At 34.3% G+C, this 20249-nt stretch overlaps 1 protein-coding gene and 1 long non-coding RNA gene across 3 annotated transcripts in view; one reads left to right on the plus strand and one right to left on the minus strand.

The window, feature by feature from the left end:
* rl (Mitogen-activated protein kinase rl) overlaps window positions 1-18924 on the plus strand; it is a 296415-nt gene extending 277491 nt beyond the window's left edge. The window contains exons 2-8 of the mRNA XM_085958359.1: window positions 7554-7680; window positions 9790-9900; window positions 10698-10832; window positions 15201-15317; window positions 15991-16158; window positions 17056-17244; window positions 18682-18924. Coding sequence (XP_085814485.1) covers window positions 7554-7680; window positions 9790-9900; window positions 10698-10832; window positions 15201-15317; window positions 15991-16158; window positions 17056-17244; window positions 18682-18789 — 955 coding nt within the window. The 3' untranslated portion in view covers window positions 18790-18924. The remainder of the gene's footprint in view (window positions 1-7553; window positions 7681-9789; window positions 9901-10697; window positions 10833-15200; window positions 15318-15990; window positions 16159-17055; window positions 17245-18681) is intronic.
* LOC147064967 (uncharacterized) lies at window positions 12267-13893 on the minus strand. 2 transcript variants are annotated; one of them, XR_015071891.1, is made up of 3 exons: window positions 13836-13893; window positions 13581-13652; window positions 12267-13089 (listed from the first exon to the last, which is right to left on the minus strand). It is a non-coding gene; the product is annotated as an uncharacterized LOC147064967 (long non-coding RNA). The 2 variants fall into 2 exon arrangements; XR_015071890.1 differs by having other exon boundaries at window positions 13581-13893.
* Window positions 18925-20249: the final 1325 nt, after the last annotated feature.

Below are 20249 nucleotides of genomic sequence, written 5' to 3' on the forward strand. Positions count from 1 at the left end.
GCGGTGTATTTTACGTGAGTTAGATTGATATTGTTTTAAAATAGTTTTTTTATTTATTTAAACGCGTGAGCGTAATGCATATACGTGACTAATGCAGCGAAAATATTACGATCACGCCACGTGCTGGCACGGTAAGCTCGCACATCGGAAAAAAGTGTAATATCATTTTTCTTGGTGTTTAAAATATACGATACTCCCATCCCGTAGCACAATATTTAGAACTAAAAACGAACATTGTCACTTAGAAAAGTCTGCCGAAATGTCCAGTAAAAAATGAAGGGTCATCTCATGGATGGTCACCTAATGCGTATCGCGCTACATCGCCAACCAAACGAGTCAGTGAACGTTTTTTTTTTATTATTTTCTGCTTGCCTACACATTTTCGACTAACGTCAAAACCCGTGCTCTTTGTTTTTTTTTGTTTTATGGATTGTCTATTAAAATATTATATATTTCTGGTATGTCTATTATTTATGGTTTACTGGTTGTGTTCATTTCAAACTATTATCTATGGATGCAATATCCTAGGTAATTTTAACGTACGCACGCGTAGAAATTGTTATAATAATTGAAATTACCATTAATAATGAATAATATTTAAAATACATATCTACTAATAAATTAGAGTTGGCAGTTTCTATCGTTGAATTTATAGAGATAGTTATCATTCAAAATATTCTGCGGATTGACAAAACCATAGACTAAATTTGTCGCCGTGCCAGCACGTGATGATAATGTGTTCGCAGCATAAGTGCATCGCGCGTGAGAGGGATGCAGCGTCGGTGTGCTCTTTATGCGATCTGGCATCAAACTTTCGCATGAAAATTTATACCTTGGCCAAGAGAGTGCGTGCGTGTGGGCTCTGTGCTACGCTGCGTTACAGACAGACAGATAAACCTAGACAAATATATATTTTTTTCTTTTGACCATGTCCGATCTTAATGTGATCATATGGGCCTCATGTGCAAATACAAATTGAAAAACAATGTGTATTTGCCAGACCCAGGATTCGAACCTGGGACCCACGACATTATACGCCGACGCGTATACAATATCATAATCTTTGTTAATCTAAGAATGTTTAATTGTACCCATCGATTGAACGTGCAATGGTTATCCCTAACGATAATTTCTTTTTGGTTTTCTGGCGTATCGTAACTTTACTTATCAGTGTTTTAAAACTTGCTTTTTTTACATAATAATGTTTCATGATGACACGCGCAGAAACGCAATATGATGCTCTCGATTGGAGGTCAAAGTGCCAAGGGTTCGTGCGGCAATAAAGGCTTCCCAGGCCGCGAGGGTTTTTCTCGGGGTGTTAGAGGAGGAGGGGTGGGCGGAGCACCGTCCTGTTGATCCAGCCGGAGGGTATGGGGCCGGGGTCAGGGACATAGCACCCCGGAACAAAGTGAAACAATATACTTGTCTCCTCGGTAAGAGATCGCAAACCTTGGAAAACTGTTTAGCCATACACGTACGAAACAATATCTCGTTTTGCGTATTTTCGACAGGTAGGTCTGTGATGTATTCATATTTTTGAGAATTGCCAGCAAGACTATTCTAACATAATATCACTTAACTCAATTTATAAAAAAAGGTGATAAGTATGTCGTATTACTCGTGTCGTATTCTAACAGTTAATTATCCCGGGATGTGAACTATCTGGTCTGCAGTTAACGCTCCATCTTTTGCTGCTGGGAGGACACAAATGAGTAGACTAGTTCCGCAGATCGTCTCCACAAAGTTTTCTTGTTTATCTTGTCCAGATTACTGTATTACTACCTTTACAAAAATGTTTCATTTTTTATTTCATTTAACTTTCGCAAGATAATAAAAGTACTTGAAATTTCAATAACATTCTCTCTCGACCATATCCGATCCTAATATGATCATATGGGCCTCCACAGAGTAGAGGTTGGTTATTAACAGATTTTGTTTTTACGAGAAGTGAATGTCAGCCACTTACTTGCTCAACCTATTAGGTCCGTATCTGACACATACACAAATTGAAAAACAATATGTGTACTTAATCAAATCAAATTACTTAAATACTGTACATTCTCATAGCAACTGAGCTTTAGTATTACTTTCACTCAACCAATACGACGGTTACGTTGAAAACTGCTCATAGACGAGTGAACCCTGGTTAGATGACATTTTCATTTAATTGTAGTCAAAATCGTACTAGTAGGAACGAACCATTGAAATTACCGAGTGCCTAAACATTGTTGTTTGTCCGAAACTAAATTTTTTGAAAGTTCCGTTAGTGTAGACCTAGCGAATTACCAACTCTTTGCTTATGCATACAAAAGCTTCGCCAATATTGTTGCACGTGTTTTCCTGTTTGTGACCTTACCCTATTTTTATGCACCGTAAACTAAAAAGCCCAATGAAATACATCTTATGGTTCTTGAAAATCGAAATCTTTGCTACTAACATTTGGCTCTTATCTATATGTCAAAAAATTGCCGATCTCTGTGTGAGTAGGTACAATGTACATCATACAATATTATGTTATCCCAGGTCGTCAAAATCGTTGAGTTCTGACCAAAGCTTTTAGAACCCATATTTATTTTAAAGGTTTCGATTCCGGGTACCGTTCCAGTGGAAAATAGTTGTTTTTAATCAGTCATAACTGTTATTACATGTTATGAATATTTAACCTACTTACATAATTTCAAAACATCGTATATATATACCCATACCTGCTAGAAAAAATCTTTTTTTAGAAACAAATACGACACCCTACGGGACTTGAACCTGTAACCCATGGATTCGTGCCAGTGTGCTTGCTTTACCAATTAAGCTACGACCATCCTGATAAATTACGTCGATTTTAACTAGTGGTTCTTATATGAACTGCTCGTCGAATTGCGTTATAATGTTGGCTATCGGTTTTTGTATATTTAATCAAGTTAAGTAGCTAGTTAAAATCGACGTAATTAAGTAGGATGCCCGTAATTTAATTTATGAAGCACGCTGGCGCGAATCCAGAGGTTACAGGTTCAAGTCCCGTCGGGTGTCGTATTTTTTCTAAAAAAGATGATTTTTTCTAGTGGGTATATGCATGAGATGTTTTCAAATGATGTAGGTAAGTTCAATATTATTTAGAATCTTACATTCTTTAATCTTGTGAATAAATTCGTTGAATAAAAGAAATAGTTTATTATGAATATGTAATTTGAAAACTCCATAACTGTGTGTATATACTACTTTTCCATGATATCGTTATCAGGTGGAGCATATGGACTCCACAATTTGTAGATATTCAACCACATTATTAAAAAAAATAAACATTACGTAGTAATTTATAATATATGAATTAATATTATTTTTGAATAACTGGCACCAGCAGATTAAAAATAATATTATACTTAATATATTACAAAATTAAAAATTAAGAAGCCTACCGAACCCCTTGATATTTAAACGGTTTCGGTTTGGGTTCTCCAAATTCAGAATTAATATTTAAAAATAATTATTTCAGCTGATCGGTTATCACTTATTAGGATTCAGGGGTTCGGTTCCGGTTCAATTTCCAGCTCTGGTTGTGATTCAGATTTGTTTGTATACCTACTAAAGGTAAGAAATTTTGAAAACTTTTATTACTTACATAGGATTTGTTAACAATGTGTAAACAGGAAGTTACCTTGAATAAAATATTATCCAGTGAAATTAATTTTAATACGTTACGCGTGTTATTTTATTATCCTGCCGTACGGTTCAGGTGGATATTAGGTAAGCTTAAAGTGAATATTTGAGCTGGGAAAATATGGGGGGTCTCGCCTAGTAACAGCGGTTTTCTAGACCTTCCCCCAAGGTCGTTTGCAATCGTGTGTATGTGTGAAAGGCAGTGCAACACGGTGTTCCTGGTTCACCTCCTTTAACTATGATATTATTATGTTTGTTCTTTCAGACGTTAAATGAGCAGAATAGGATGTAGTTATGACGAACTTCTTTTTAATATTATCTCTATGAATAAATAACGTTGTGGAGGAATGTATAATTTTCTGATCACCACCCTACCCCCCCCCCCCTCCCCCGTGATAAACGCGAATCAAATTGAGGTGCATGTCATGGTGCATGTCGCCCACTGTCACGCTATCGCGGCGACAAATTTAGTATTTATGGTTTCGTCACTTTGCAGAATATTTTGAACCATCACCATCTAAATAAATAAATAAGTAAATTCACTGAATAATGACACTGATGAAGAGTGTCTAATATAATGTATTAGTAATTTGAATTATTAATTAATTATTCATGCTAATTTCAATTAATTTAAACAGTTTCTACGTGTGCGTATGTTAAAATACTTGCGGCATGACATCCATAGATAATATTTTGACTGCAGACCATAGATAATAGACGTCATTGTTATCGAAAATACATAGTGCCAACCGCTAAAAACAAAAAAAAACGTGATTTTGACATGGCATTCGAAAAGTGTAGGCATGTGGAATATGATAACGTCATGCAGGTGTCGAAGCAGTGCAGTTCAACGTGAGGTGACCTCACTGTTTTAGTGATTTCGGCAGATTATGCCAACTGACAATGTTCGTTTAAAGGTTCAAAATGTGCTACGGGATGGGAGCATCAGTCTGATAACATTTTAAACACCAAGTACAACGTCATTACACACTTTTCTCCCGTAGCGGCAGCTTACTGTGACGTCACGTGATAGTCCGCGACATGCACCTCAGTTTGGTTCGCGCAGTGTCCGATTCTAAAGCAGTAATCAGGCAAGTAGACATATTGTCATAAATGTTAAGGCTATACTTCAGCTGAGGCATTGTCTAAAAATATCGTGACTAGGCGATGCGCAGATTGTGCAAATAACGTGAGCCGAACGAAATATAATTTGTCATAAAAATTCAACATGTTTTCTTTTTCAAGTACATGCGGAACGTTTTTTAGTCATCTTTACACGATTTAAGAATATATTCCTCCAACGCCATCACAAAACAAATTGACGTGCTCACACCTCGTTGTCAGTCTCCGATTGGCGACGACTGCGAAATTTCGTTCCACCTATTATATTTGCCGTTTCACTTATGTATGCTCTTAATATTATACTCACTTGACATCGGCTCAGTGGGTTGAGCAAGTTGCCAACATCCATTCTTTGTAATAAAATCTGTTTCGAAATACGGCGGATTTCAAAACCAATGTTAAAAAATATTACCTCCGGAACCCGGACATTTTTAATAGGTTACGATTCTCAGAATAAAATGTTCCAGCCCAATTTTGGTTCTAACATATTTAAGGGGTTCTCAGGGTTACATTTACAACTCTGCTACCGACTAAAATAAAATAGAACAAAATCATATCATCTTATTAAATACCTAATAGATGTTAACATGAACGATAAATATTTCAAATTTAAACAGTTATCTTGTATTTGGTTGAATATTATTAAAGCTATTATATTCCTCCCATATTTTTTGACGATTCTCTCTTTTGAACCCGCCGTGGGAAACGTTTCGTTAATTAATCCTGCGCCCTTTCGCCAGAGTATCCATTCAACTTAATTAAGTAACGCAGGTAAGTCGTTTGGTTCGTTCGTTATTCGGCGCATTACGTTAATTCGTTCACAATTCTTGACGTTTATGATACGAATTTCATTAACGACTTTAAAACGAAATGATGCGATTTCAGTGCGCCATCTGTTGATTAATAATGCTATTCTTTACTATTTGCTTCATATTGTGAATAGATGTGCATAATTTCAGTTTATCGAATTAACCTATAGAGATATTGATTTTTTTTAACATTCTTCCAGTCCATGACTAGCAATTACGCCCGAAATAATGTGTTTTTATCAAAGAGATTGGACTCCTCCCATCTCTTTGGTTTTTATACATATTGTCGACAGCAGTGGCGAAGTAGGCTGTAGAGATTCGACATAAATATTGCACTAAATAGTTTTAGTAGAATTATACAAATTGCAGACGGTTTTGGTTAGTTTTTAAAATTTAATCAAACCCTGCCTAAACAAAACCGTAATAGATAAAAGTTAAAACTTCTTTTACACATTATTATGGTTTTTCTAGGCAGGGTTTAATTGAATATTAAAAACTAACCAAAACCATTTGCAATTTGTATCATTAGTTCTATCAAATAAGTATTATTGGCAAAGTTTGATGTGCACTATTTATGTTGGATCTCCACAGCCTATCCACCCTTCGCCACTGGTCGACAGTCATCCCATTGCTAGGTGACTCTTTCTGTGCTTTATCTAACGAATTCGAAGCATTCGGCACCAACACCATATTTGAAAGACGTCAATTACCTCGCGCCCTATGGAGTGGTGAACACTAATGTTTTGACTAGCTTATTTTCGTATTCATTGATATTTCTCGATTTTTCAATTCAAGTATACCTAATAATAACACTATATTTTGGCTGAGTAAATAGAAAAAAATGCTTTCATTATTTAGCTAAGATTAAATCATTGTCCTCTGAAAATTAAACTTTTCTTATTAGTCTTATGGGACACAACAATAAATTCGTAGTTTTAATTTCTTGCTGGCGTCTAAATGGATTCAGGTGTCTACGTTTTTTTTTTGTATTACGTATTATATTGAATAATCTAATTTTTCACTGAGAGCTTTTAATCCTGAGTATCTTTTAAATAAATTATGAGCTCAGAATGATTAAATTGGAATAGTTTTTTTTTTGCTTACAAACTTTCATTAACTCTAATGGTTTGTTGGAATTTTAACAAAATTCATTTAAATCACTTTTTGTGAATTTAAAATTTAAAGGTAACTTTTTCATAATATTATATATTTTTTATTATTCGATAAAGCCTACTTTCTCTTTTTAAAACAATTTTACTTTGCATACTTTATGTAGGGATGCTGCTGGCTGTGAGTTTGAAACTAGACATTGTGTGTCAAAATTATGGAAGGTTGTATGGCGATAATATGGAAATGAAAAATGAGAGTGAATTAAATAAGATTATTTGAATGAATTTTCGTTTATTTACTGGTTACTGTACAATTTATGATTGAAAAATTAGATCGGATTTGATCCTCGTAAAAATATATTTACATTTTAGATGATGCTGAATGTACCTGAAATAATTATGTGTCTGTATTGAATTGAAATTAAACAGTATAGTTTCCCGTAATTAATTTATGTGTGCCATCTCGTGGGTAAAATTCGAGCTGTATACATAATTACATCATATTGATTATTCTGTAGATGCTGCCACATTTAATCATTTTATCGTAATAGGCATGTATAATCGTTAAAATGACAGTACACATCTGTTGACATTAGGCTGTCCGCACATGTTGACCACGGTCGCAGCAGCTTTTACCCTCTTTACTCAATGCAATACACACTTCTACAATCGCCTACGGCGGAAAAGTGGACAGGCTTGCAGGGGATCGAAGGGGAGAAAAGTTGCCTAAAATTCTTCTTCTTCCAATGGCACGCTTCTATTCTCCTCGGGTCTCAATAAGCAGTTCAGTTGTTATATCATGCAGGCAAGCTGCTGTTTTAAACACCATTGTCTAATTTGACATATTTCTTTTCGTTTACAGATCGGCCCACGACAATGAGAAAAAAGCGAAAGTTGCCATAAAGAAAATATCGCCCTTTGAGCACCAGACCTACTGCCAGAGGACTCTAAGGGAAATCAAAATTTTGACAAGGTTTAAGCATGAAAATGTAAGTATTTTTTTTTAACAAAATAACGTAATTTTATGTGTTTTATTTAGACATGAATTTTATCTCAATGCTAGACAGCAATCTGTGTATAGCTCACGGTGAATTGTGATATGCCAAACTGCATACGTACAACTTTCCGGACACAATTTACCCCACCTGTCACGTGTAATTCTTAGTTTAGCGATCGACCAACTATTATTTACAGTCATCTGTGGCTAGTGTTTTTAACGTGACAGTATAATGTACGTGTAACATATGCGATTTTTATGATTGTTCATCTAAATATTTTAAATAATCTAAATTTGGTTCGGTATCTGGCTATTTTTGTGCAGTAATTGATGTAATCTGTTCTTTCACAGGTAGTTCTAGTTACATTTTTCATTTTACAGTGAATGCTTTGATTCCGGTTCAACTCTAACATGATTCATGTTAGAAATGGTCAATGTATTTCACAAAATAAAACCAATCATTTATAACAAAATTCAACTTTTAATGTTTATCTCGGTAATATCTCAAATATTAATACTATCGACTGAAGGTACTTGATGGAATTTGAATTTAAATTCTAATGGATTCAAGCTCTGTACTATTCCAAAGAGTGTTCGTTGTTAGTGTGTGTACACGGCGCCTGAAGATGCCGAAAGGCGAAACCCAGTTCGCAAAAAACGACTTAAATGGAATAGTACAGAGCTTGAATCCATTAGAATTTAATATCTCAAAATTGTGTTAAAATGCTTGTAGAATAATAGCGTATATTTGCGAAATGACTTGCAGCTAATTTAATCGTTGATATTAGTAACCTTTTCGATTTCACTTTCATATATTTTGGTTCCGTCTAGTAAAGAACTTTTTCTTCAATGTCTGAAATTATCAATAGTTTTGTATGTTTAATTTTATCTTACTTTAGTTCAGGTAATGGTTTTGCACAATTTAATGACAATCTGGAATGGTTTCGTCCACTTTAATATATTAGTTCTGTACCTCAGAGCCAGTTTAGTCTAATTTTGCCTGAGTTATTAACTACAGATTTTAAACCAAAAATATCTCTCAGAGCCAATTTATTTTATTATTTTTTTTGACCGTGTCCGATACTTCACAAAGTGGAGATTTGTATTGACAGATTTTTGTTTTTACGAGAAATGAATGTTAGCCACTCGCTCACCATATTAGATCCATATTCGGACTGCAAACACACATTGAAAAACAATATGTGTATTACGTTATTCATTATAGAGACCCGAATCCATATACATGAGTAAGTCTGTTAACATTAAGCACCTGCAAAATCTTAAATTGCATTTTCCTGAAAGTGTTTTTTGCTGAAATACACTGATATTATACTGTCTGTGTCATTAGGTAGGTACAGAATTAGGTAAATGTATCACAGATGACCGCATGAGTTTTTATAACTTTCTTTTTAGACCAAACCCAACCTAACCTAACCTACCCCAACCTGATATAATCTTAGTCTGTGATAATAATGCATCGAAATGTATGAAAATTACAACTTTTAAATTAACAATTGGATCGAAAAGCTTCTGCGCTGACAGAAAGGGGTATTTAATATAATTGTCTACATGGAATAAACTGTTTTCGTAAAAAAAAAATATAAAAGCTCATGCGGGCACCTGCAGCGTAATTACCCAGAATTAGTTTACTTTTAATAGTCTTTGATGGGTCTAGGACGATTTGGCACCGGACAACTGGACGCCACGGAATTCGAAAATAAATAGACGTTAAGTACTTATAGGTACTTTAAAAAAAATATTCAATATTATTATTTATACTTCAATGATTATATTATGATTTAATAGTTGGTAAGAATGTAAATATGCAAGCGTAAACAATGATTTAATCGTGCATATGTTTAAGTTCCAACGAAAAATGAGTTTTTTTATGTTATATAAAGCCTTAGGCATGGTAATTCTCAATCCACGATAAAGAATACATTATGTTAAGAGTAAAATGAATTCAAACTACTAAGTAGTAGATAGAAACTGATTAAAATACCTCGTCTACACGTGTCTACGACAGTGCGGCGTCCAATTGTCCGGAGGCCAGTCGTCCGATTCCCTCTTTGATAATATTGTTTTTAATTTTTTTCCCCAGATTATTGACATAAGAGATATATTGAGAGCAGTCACAATAGATCAAATGAAAGACGTCTACATAGTGCAGTGTCTAATGGAGACTGACCTTTACAAATTGTTAAAAACACAGGTATGACTCCTTATTTCTGTTTTATATATTTTATATTACAAAATCGAATGTGTTGATATTGCGGAGGGGGCTTCGGTGATGTATGATATGACGTGTAGATAGCATGTTATGAAAAAGGTTCTACTGCAAGTCACCAAACATTTTAAATAACTCACCAAACATAATACCCAGTGGAATTTTATCAGCATATTCCTGAAGAAGATAATGTCTTCAAGACTTGCATGAAGATTTTGTCCATAGTAATAACGTCGAGAGCAATTCGTGTGAATGCGAAGTTTCAATAAGAAAAAAATATTGTCTGTGTGCATTCTTAACAGTTTCTAACAGTTTTTAAATATTATAACTATTACAAAAATTAACTTGTCCGAAGGTGACCAAAGGTGCAGTCTATCTTAATATAACATAAAGATTTGATGAGCTTTCAAAACATATTCAAAGCCAAGTATTGAATTTTGTATCATTAATATTTATAAAGTTTCTTGAAATGAGTTTATCGATCTTTTCTTGGGACGCAACACCCAAATTTGATCAAGGCTTAAAAAGATAATTTGCTCTATTGGGTCACATTTGGTGGGCATGTTATGTTTCATAGATGGTAGGCAATTAAAACCAGAACATTTAAATTATTTACATGCAATTAATAATATTTTGTACACCATGTCTATGGGATATAATCCAAACTTTTCATACAAAACATTTTCACCCATGAACAGGTATTTGATCATATGAAAACTAATTCTAACTCAAGTTTTTGATTATATCATGTGTACTCAATCAATCGATTTGATCTGTTGCAGAAACTGAGCAATGACCACATTTGTTACTTCCTTTATCAAATTCTCCGAGGGCTGAAGTACATCCACTCGGCGAACGTGCTGCACCGGGATTTGAAGCCCTCCAATCTGCTGCTCAATACTACCTGCGACCTTAAGGTATAATCCACCCCCCCCCCCCCTCTTCTGGTATATAACTATCTCAATATTTCATTCTTATTTTTAGCTCTCTTAATAAATTAAAGATTTACCTTGCATGTTATAAAATGCTAAGTTAATTTATTACACTAAGACACCTGTTACTTCATTGGCCTTCCAAGTAAAAAAAAATATCGTAGGATACTAGGATAAAAATAATAAAACACTGAAATCTAAAAATTACCATAGTTTCTTCTTTGTTTTATTTATGTTCCCAACAACCTTTAACTTGGATATTTAAAACATGTTAAATTATGTGCAGTGCTTAAGGAGGTACATTAGCTACATTGTTTATTAGTATCATACTAGTATTTTGAGAGAGTTTGTATAGAGCGCATGTCAGTTTGCGAACTGTTTAGTACTGGTTTTTGGTAAAACTTAACATGGGATGTCAGTGGTGTAGGATTTTTTTTGAAATCTCCACGGAATCGACTACCAACAGTTGCATTATTCGTATTCCTTCCTTTATCACCCCCTTGGAATGTCATGCCCTAAGTAACGCATGACATATCTAACTGCACTATCAGTAAGGTTAGAACACAATAATTAATTAATATATTACATAATTTGAAAACACCTCAGATGTATATACCTACTTGAAAAAATACAACACCCGACAAAACTTCAACCTGTGAATGTGCTTTATCAATTAACCTACGGGCACCCAATTTAATGTATTCATGTAAAAATTATTAGATAATTTTGTCATGATTAGATAAGATGCCCATATCTAAAATTCTTAAAGCACATTTGTGTGAATCTAGTGGTTTTAGGTTCAAGTCATGTTGGGTATCATATTTTTGCAAGAAAAGATATTTTCTAGGTGTTTTCAAATTATGTATGTTCAACATGGCCCCGACAAGGGGGGGTCTGGCCTAGCTCTGCTCTAGCATGGGGGCCCGGCGTGGCAAGTCGACCAAATAAATGAGATAAACATACATCACAAATTTACTCTAATAGTAAAAAAAGTCACCTGCAGCGCTATTTTCTTGAAGACAATTAACATTATTTACAAATATGTGGTATAATTCGATGTAATGTGATAATTGATATAAAAACATGATAATTCACGTGTTGACATTCATTTTGAATATTTTTAGTGTGTTTCCAAACTAATAAAAATGGATATTTATCAAATATATTGAAGGGCGCATCTTACTTGACTACCATAAAAAGGGATCGCGATCAGTGATTTATACTGGAATGCCAAGTGCCGACAACTCAATAATTCAAGTGGATTTATTTAAAAATTCTTAACACTTTCAGCCCCGGCAGGTTTTTATAAAACTTACCCCTATTCCCGGACAAATTTGAGTGAAATTGGTTTTTTCTAGTAAATGATATAATCTTGGTTTATTGGCTTATTTGTGGGAATATTTAAATAAAACTTTCAGGAACAATCAAAAACAGTTTAATATTTACGAATAGTATGATATTTCTGCCAGCAGATGCTTTTGTGAAGAGGAACATCACACTCTTTACACATGTACCGAGTCTCGCTCCTTTTTTTATTTTTGGCATATACCTTGCATAGCCTTGATGGATATGCCTTTTTCTACGTCGCTAGAATCGCCTGTAAGGTATGTCTGGATATGTCTCCAGATAACCTTACAGGCGAATCCAGCGTCACATGATGCCTCAGAGCCAGAGAAGACGAGACATTGGTACCAAAAGACATTAAAGAAATTGAATACTCTACTAAAAAATCTTTAAATTCTAACTTGCGACTAGGGTTACATTTTTAAAAAATCAATGAACAGACTGAACGTCAACATTCACTTTTACACTTGGGTCAGCAGTAAACGGTCCAGGTGCTGGAGTGTAGTCTTCTGTTGACCACGGTTCAGTAACACTGGCACTAAACCTCGCATGTCCTCCTCGGCTGCCTCTGGGACGACCGCCCCTACTTCCTCTTCCACGCCGTCCACCCGCTCGACCTCTGGTTTCTGTCCGAGATGGGCCAGGGAGTAGGTCCTAAGACGTGTCGACTCCTGACACCATACTGGTTTCATCTAGCATCTCTGCAATGCGGTTAATGAAACCGTTGAAGTCGTCCTCAAAGTTGCTCGAGTGGCCAGCGGTGAAATCGGTGATGTCTGCGACATCGGTGGTGGCATCCAGTAGAACATCTGAATCAGAGTCATATAATAACTCGAATGCATAATCCTGCTCAGAGTCGTCTGTTCCAAAGGCCTCCATTTCAATGCGTGAAAATCGGCTGGAATCAAAACAAAATTCCACATTAGTAAACAGAATTTAATTCTTGGGAAACATGAGGCTTTATCAAAATGTTCGATTATCTTATATAAATTATATTTTGCGTATAAATTATTATCTTTTGACGTGACTGATCAGTCAATTATCTGGATATAATAGGTGAATCGGTCGGTTTGGATTAGATGTAAACAACAAAAAAATCGCCATTAGTAAACGAATTTTGAATGTTGGGAAAACACGTGGAATTAACTAAATACTCGTTCAAACACGTATAATTATATAGAATATTCATAATAATTCAATATTCTAGGCTTATAAATTAATATATTGGCACATTATCAAGTATTTGGCAAATAATGCGAACATTCAAACTTCGCATTCGGAAATTTTGACAGTACAGTGTCGTGTACGAAGAAACATGTAAAATTAATTGAAATTGCCAGAAACCATCAATAAACATATAAAATATCATAGATAACTTATTTATCTTACCTTATTGAATCCTTTTTTTGCTTATTTATGTAATTTTTGTCCTCTGGAGGCAAATCGGTTGGTTTGGAACAACTGTAAACAACAACAAAAATCGCCTTTAGTCAACAAATTTTGAATGTTGGAAAAACACGTAGAATTAACTAAATACTAGTTCAAACACATATAATTATATAGAATATTCATAATAATTCAATATTCTAAGCTTATAAAGTAATATATTGGCACATTATCAAGGGATTGGTAAATAATGAGAACATTCAAACTTTGCATTCGGAAATTTTGACAGTAAAGTTAAGTGCACGAAGAAACACGCAAAAATTAATTTATATTGCCAGAAACCATAAATAATTATATAAAATATCATAGATAAATTATTTCTCTTACCTTATTGAATCCCTTTATTGCTTATTACTGTAATTTTCGTCTTCAAAATCAGTACATAATTCGGTAAAGTCACACGAGAGAATGATCAAAAATGGCATCTCACAATAATAAAATTATGATTTTTATTTAATAATATCACGGAAGGTAAAACAGATATCGATATTTTATCTATACCAGTCGGTACCGAATTTTATAATCTAACAGAATATGTCAAATGTTTTCGTTGAAAATACATAGATGTCACAGTAAACATATTTATTTAAAAACGCGCAACAAAACAAGCATCCTCGCGCGCGGTACTCAGCGTAATTATTGATATAACGAGGATTCTCGTTTGCGGTACCGAGCGTGTTAAAATCACTAAAAATACATACACGAAACACCTTTAATTTTTCCGTGCGGAACTCTGGGGGTCCATTGGGGAATACCATTTAGAGAACACTAGTGTAGAACACCACACTGCCCTTAACCTTAGTGATAGGTATAGGTGCCCGCTTCAGGAGCCACAACAGACACAAAATTTAAAAAATTCCGCTTATTTTGAGTTGACTTTGGCTTAATTGTGTCTAATGTCCCCATCAGTCTTTGAACGTTTTGTTTCTGTCCACTTTTTTCATATAGAAAAATTGTTTTTTCAATTAATATTTTATAATAAAGAAATCCCGAATCCCGAGAAAAGATTCTCAAGAACCGGGGATTTCCCGAAATATTAAAATTTTTTAGATTTGGGATGGAGAATCTCGAAAATTTCTCGAGAATTCCCATCGGGAATTTCCCGAAACCTAACTCTACCTACAAGTAAGCAAGAATGTCCATGACCAGCCATTCAATGAGAATATTGATGCTATGTGAATTTGACTATTTTTTATACATGTTATGCATTTTTATACATGTAATACATTTTTATACATGTTTTATACATATATAATATTATAATGAATTTTTAAAAAGAAGAAGGTGTAAAACAATTATATCTTCAGCATTTTAGTTGTCTCAAGCTCCAAAAATACTTTCACAAAAATGTCTTCTATAAGCTGGCGTGTGGTTTACCCTCTGCTTCAGCATTCAGCACTGCATTCCCTCTAGTTCCCTCCTATTGAAAACTTGCAACAGTCGAACGCGATAGCACAATGCTTTCCGTCCGCAAACTTATAGAATACAGACTCTACTTTCAATATAATTGGTATAGCCTAGACGAGAATCACCTTCTATAATTTATAATTTATTATGTTTCAGATCTGCGACTTTGGTCTGGCGAGGGTTGCTGACCCTGACCACGACCACACGGGATTCTTAACAGAGTATGTGGCGACTCGTTGGTACCGTGCCCCGGAAATTATGCTCAATTCAAAGGTGACAAGACTCATTTATCACTGTAAAACATCAGTCAAAAAGATGATATAGTGTGGTTGAATTGGCCCCAGAAAAAATAATATTTTATAAATTGGCGCATTGAAACATGATAACATTGTTTATAATAGCCACCGTTTTTGGCAGTTGACGTAATATAATATGTATGGCATATACGATTTTTGTAGTTATTCAACGAATTATTCTAAAGAATAATAGTTTTTTTTTGATTCTCTGTCTTTCTACTTACAATAATTGACATGGTCTTCTGTTTCACAGACTACATTTGCATTATAATCACATGAACGTTTAGGTTTCGATAGAAGTCAAACATATTTCGTGTTCGAAATGATCATGTAAGTATGAGTTAGTGATAAAAAATAATAATCACCGAAATTGACTAATGAAAGAATCAAAAATCGTCTTGAAATGCTTACGGTTTTTGACAGATGTGGGCTAAGTTTACTACAAATGAATCCGCAATGCGAAATGGCTTGCAACTAATATAAACAATAATTCATTTTTTTCTGTTTCACTTTCATAATATAATATGTATTCTCCATCTTGTAGAGAAGGTTTTCCTTAACACCTTTGAATTTACCTTTTCAAGTAACTGGTCACATGAAATATGAAGTGAATATGTAATGGTGGTTGTGAACTTAATTTTTTTCTTCAGGGTTACACCAAGTCAATAGACATCTGGTCAGTAGGCTGCATCCTGGCCGAGATGCTGTCAAACCGGCCCATCTTCCCGGGCAAACATTACCTGGATCAACTTAACCACATTCTTGGAGTCCTCGGCTCTCCCAGCCAGGAAGATCTGGAGTGTATTATCAATGAAAAGGTTTGTAGTGACCCTGGCCTATTAAAATTGTGTAGGTTTCTTACCCCATCTTTATTTTTAATATACATAATTTATATTTTTAAAATATTGATCTGCCGTCTTGAAAGTTAAATCCAAATGAAAATGGTATTGATGAAAATTATCCATCACACGATAGCCGGGTAATCGAAGATAGTCATCATGTTCGCTTAGAGCAGGGGTTCACAAACTTTTTCGTCAAAGGGACAATTTTGAAATCAAAACTGTTTTGTAATTATTTTCTGTTTTTAAAAAACATTAGGCAAAAAATCGGTATGTGTATTTATGTGTGTTATAAGTTATACTTCTTTGGCGTAAAAACACAACGGCGCTCCAATAAGCGGCCCTTTTTCTTGAGTGTGTTATTTAACAAGATAATTAAGAGCTAGTCGAAGAATCTAGGTTATCATAACTTTTGTTTTTGTTTTGTTGTTTGAAAAAAAACCATACCACATAATATGCAAAATGATTGATTTATGTACTTTTTTTCTTTCAGGATATGTATAATTTTGTGAATCAACCAGAATTGAATCATTTTTAATTACTGCCAAGGGTTAAACCTAAAAAGGGTAAAGGTTGAAACAAGGACATTAAATGGACTTACCATCAGAAGCTGCTTTCGAGATGTGGCTGTATTGGCGTATAATGAGAATTTCTTGAGCTAATAAATTATTTTTACCATGGAGAACAGGAAGGTATCATTCTCTCGGCTACGCGCCTTCCAGTATGTGGCAAAATGTGAAAGACATTGACCCATACCGTTGACCTTCGATAGAATACACCAAGAGAAGAAAAATAAAGGGTTATCAAGATATGCCTTCTCTATGCACCATTTCATTGCATAAATGGTTATAACAGAACTTATGATTAACTTTGCAGGCACGAGGATATCTGGAATCGCTGCCTTTCAAGCCCCGAGTGCCATGGACGAAGCTGTTCCCCGCGGCCGATCCTCGAGCTCTGGACCTTCTGGAGAGGATGCTCACCTTTAACCCGCACCGCCGAGCAACCGTGGAACAAGCCCTCGCCCATCCCTACCTCGAACAGTATTATGATCCCAATGATGAGGTAATTTATCATTCACATTATCGTAAACGATAGGAAGTTGCTTGTGTGCCATTAAAAGGTTCTGCAGCGATCTGGATGAGTAACTGTGATGAATTTAGCTTCATCCCTCCGTAGAAAACTATATGAGGAGTAGGGGCAGTGTTATCGTATTTGGCTCTCCTCCGAATGAGGGTCAGGTCCAATCTTTTTTTCACACCTGCATGAAGTTGGAGAGATACATAACTTGTTTTAATTTTCTTATACCGATGTCTCGATCAGCTCTAAAAATTCTGAATTAAAATTATTTTATAATGACATCGAGGTTTGCCATAGCTGGCCCGGCATCCACATATGGGTTGGTCAATCTTTCTTTCACTCGCTGTCTTTCACCTCCCGCAACAAACTGCTGCAGAGTGATCATTGCAAGAGGGATGCAATTTTTAGATATTCTGTCTGTTGATCCAAATTTACTTACCGACTATCAATTATTTTTTTGTCATTTACCGATTTATCGATAGGTGACTAAAAATATTTTAAATATATCAATTTTTTAGGTACGTAACGGGCCGCCACCTTTTAAAATAGAATATTTTAATTATTTTGATAAGAAAACTTACTTTTTTTTTTAAATATATATTGTGTAGTGCACATGTTCCATTTATTACTTTTCTACTTAACAAGACAAGTGTCTCTGAATAATATGAAAAAGTATTTAATTTTGCATGCGAATATCTTATGCTCGGTATAGAGTCTATACCAAGCATACTATAGACATACCACATTAGCGTGAGGTATCATAGTTTTAACAGAAAACAAGACATAATCAGTGCACCACTGAGCAAGAGAAAGCAATGTAATAGGCTTGTTGTATCATATAACAATAATCAGATTTTCCCTGTCCAATTAATTACTGTGCACAAAATCGCATCTATCAATGTCAGTGGCGAAGGGTGAAGGTAAACTGTAAAGATCCAACATAAATCATGCACACTAAACTTTGTCAGTCATACTTATTTGTTTTCATTGAACTAAGAAAACAAATTGCAGATGGTGCTGGTTAGTTTTTAAAATTCAATTAAACCCTGTCTTAGCCACACCATAATAAATACAAGATATTCTTCTATCTGTAGAATATGTAAAATTTTATATGATTTGATGGCATAATTTAATTTAATTTTAAAAACTAACAAACACCATTTTTTGCAATTATTATTCTTAGTTCAATGAAAACACATAAGTGTGACTGACAAAGTTAAGTTTGCACTATTTATGTCACGCTTTACCATTGACACATGTTCAATGTAAAATTATTCCTATGTAAGCTATGGGTTAACAGATACACAACATTGTTATAGAAACCCAAATCGTGTTCATGTTTTTTTGCTAGAACATGTTCGCTCTGTCTGAAGATACTGGAATTGTTGACGGAAAGGTTTCATAAAAGTGAATTGTTTACAGCCGGTGGCGGAAGAACCATTCCTTTTTGCGATGGAGCTAGACGACCTGCCCAAGGAGACTCTGAAGAAATACATCTTCGAAGAGACATTGCTGTTCAGGCAAACATAGTCTGTTAATCTTTATAAACACCCTGGTTGCAGTTTCTCTATCATACTTATTATCCGTGTAATATCTTCTCTGACGGTTCGTAATACTTATATTAATATAATTTATATATATATTATTACATCTCATAATATAAATGTATGTAAATAATTATGAAAAAGGTATGTGTATATACATGTAATTTTGTGCGCTGCAAAAAATATATATCGAAAAACGTCAAGGAGTCAGGAACAAAAGTATTTTTTTACTATTTTAATCATTTTGTATTGTTTAAAACATGTACGTGATTCTTTTTATGAATATTTCTTTAATTACTGACGAATCATTGATAATGCTATAAACGGAAGATTTGGTATGATATAAAACGTAAAATATTGACTCGACATACTAGTATTTTGGGAATGGGACGACTGGCCTCCGGACAATTGGACGCCGCACTGTCGTAGACACGTATACAGAACGTAAACGCGGTATTTTAATCAGTTTCTATCTACTACTTAGTAGTTTGAATTCATTTTACTCTTAACATAATGTATTCTTTATCGCAGATTGAGAATTACCATGCCTAAGGCTTTACATAAAATAAAAAACTCTTTTTTCGTTGGAACTTAAACATATGCGCGATTAAATCATTGTTTACGTCTGCATATTTACATTCTCACCAACTATTAAATCATAATGTAATCATTTAAATATAAATAATAATATTGAATTTTTTTTTTAAAAGTACCTATAAGTACCTAACGTCTATTTATTTTCGAATTCCGTGGCGTCCAGTTGTCCAAATCGTCATATAATCGTTGTATAATGAGAATGATACGTATTAAAAAAATATTTTTTGAGTTTACAATATTTTACAGTTAAATCATACTAAAGCTTATGTTGTTAGGACTATATTTGAAGTTTAGGATTGCTATGTTTTGTATAACCGTAACGTTTATACAACGGAACTCATTTTTTTAAGTATTTATTATCTTTGATTTTTTTATTTCTTCAATTATTATCCGAGTTTGAGAAATCTGTCATTCTCGTTTTGATAATTATGCTGAATGAATTGCATGTTAAAATCGATCAGGCTAATTGATTTGTATAAATTTTGTTTGGTTAATTTTAATTAATTTTATCGATATTAAAACATTTACTCATTTTTTCTATTCGATTTATGATTCTGAACTTCTCATACAAATAATATTATGTGATAACTCTCTTACAAACTGGCATATTATAACTGTGAATATGTTGGATATTTCAGTTTCACTTGTTATGACCTAGGCTCCCTACCGACTGGGGCGACTAGTCGTAACCACAAATTACAGGAAGACGCATGTTCGATATTCAATGACTGGACGATTTTGACATGAGGAAATCAAGTGGTTGTGGTCGCACGCTGTCGATCTGGTGATGTTTGTCGTCGCGACTAAAGAACCCAGTCAGCAGGTGGCATTCTTAATAGTAAACTGAAA

This window comes from Rhyacophila brunnea, unplaced genomic scaffold (assembly GCF_057557595.1).
Source record: "Rhyacophila brunnea isolate RB1 unplaced genomic scaffold, BYU_Rbru_1.0 scaffold_7, whole genome shotgun sequence".
NCBI lineage: Eukaryota > Metazoa > Arthropoda > Insecta > Trichoptera > Rhyacophilidae > Rhyacophila > Rhyacophila brunnea.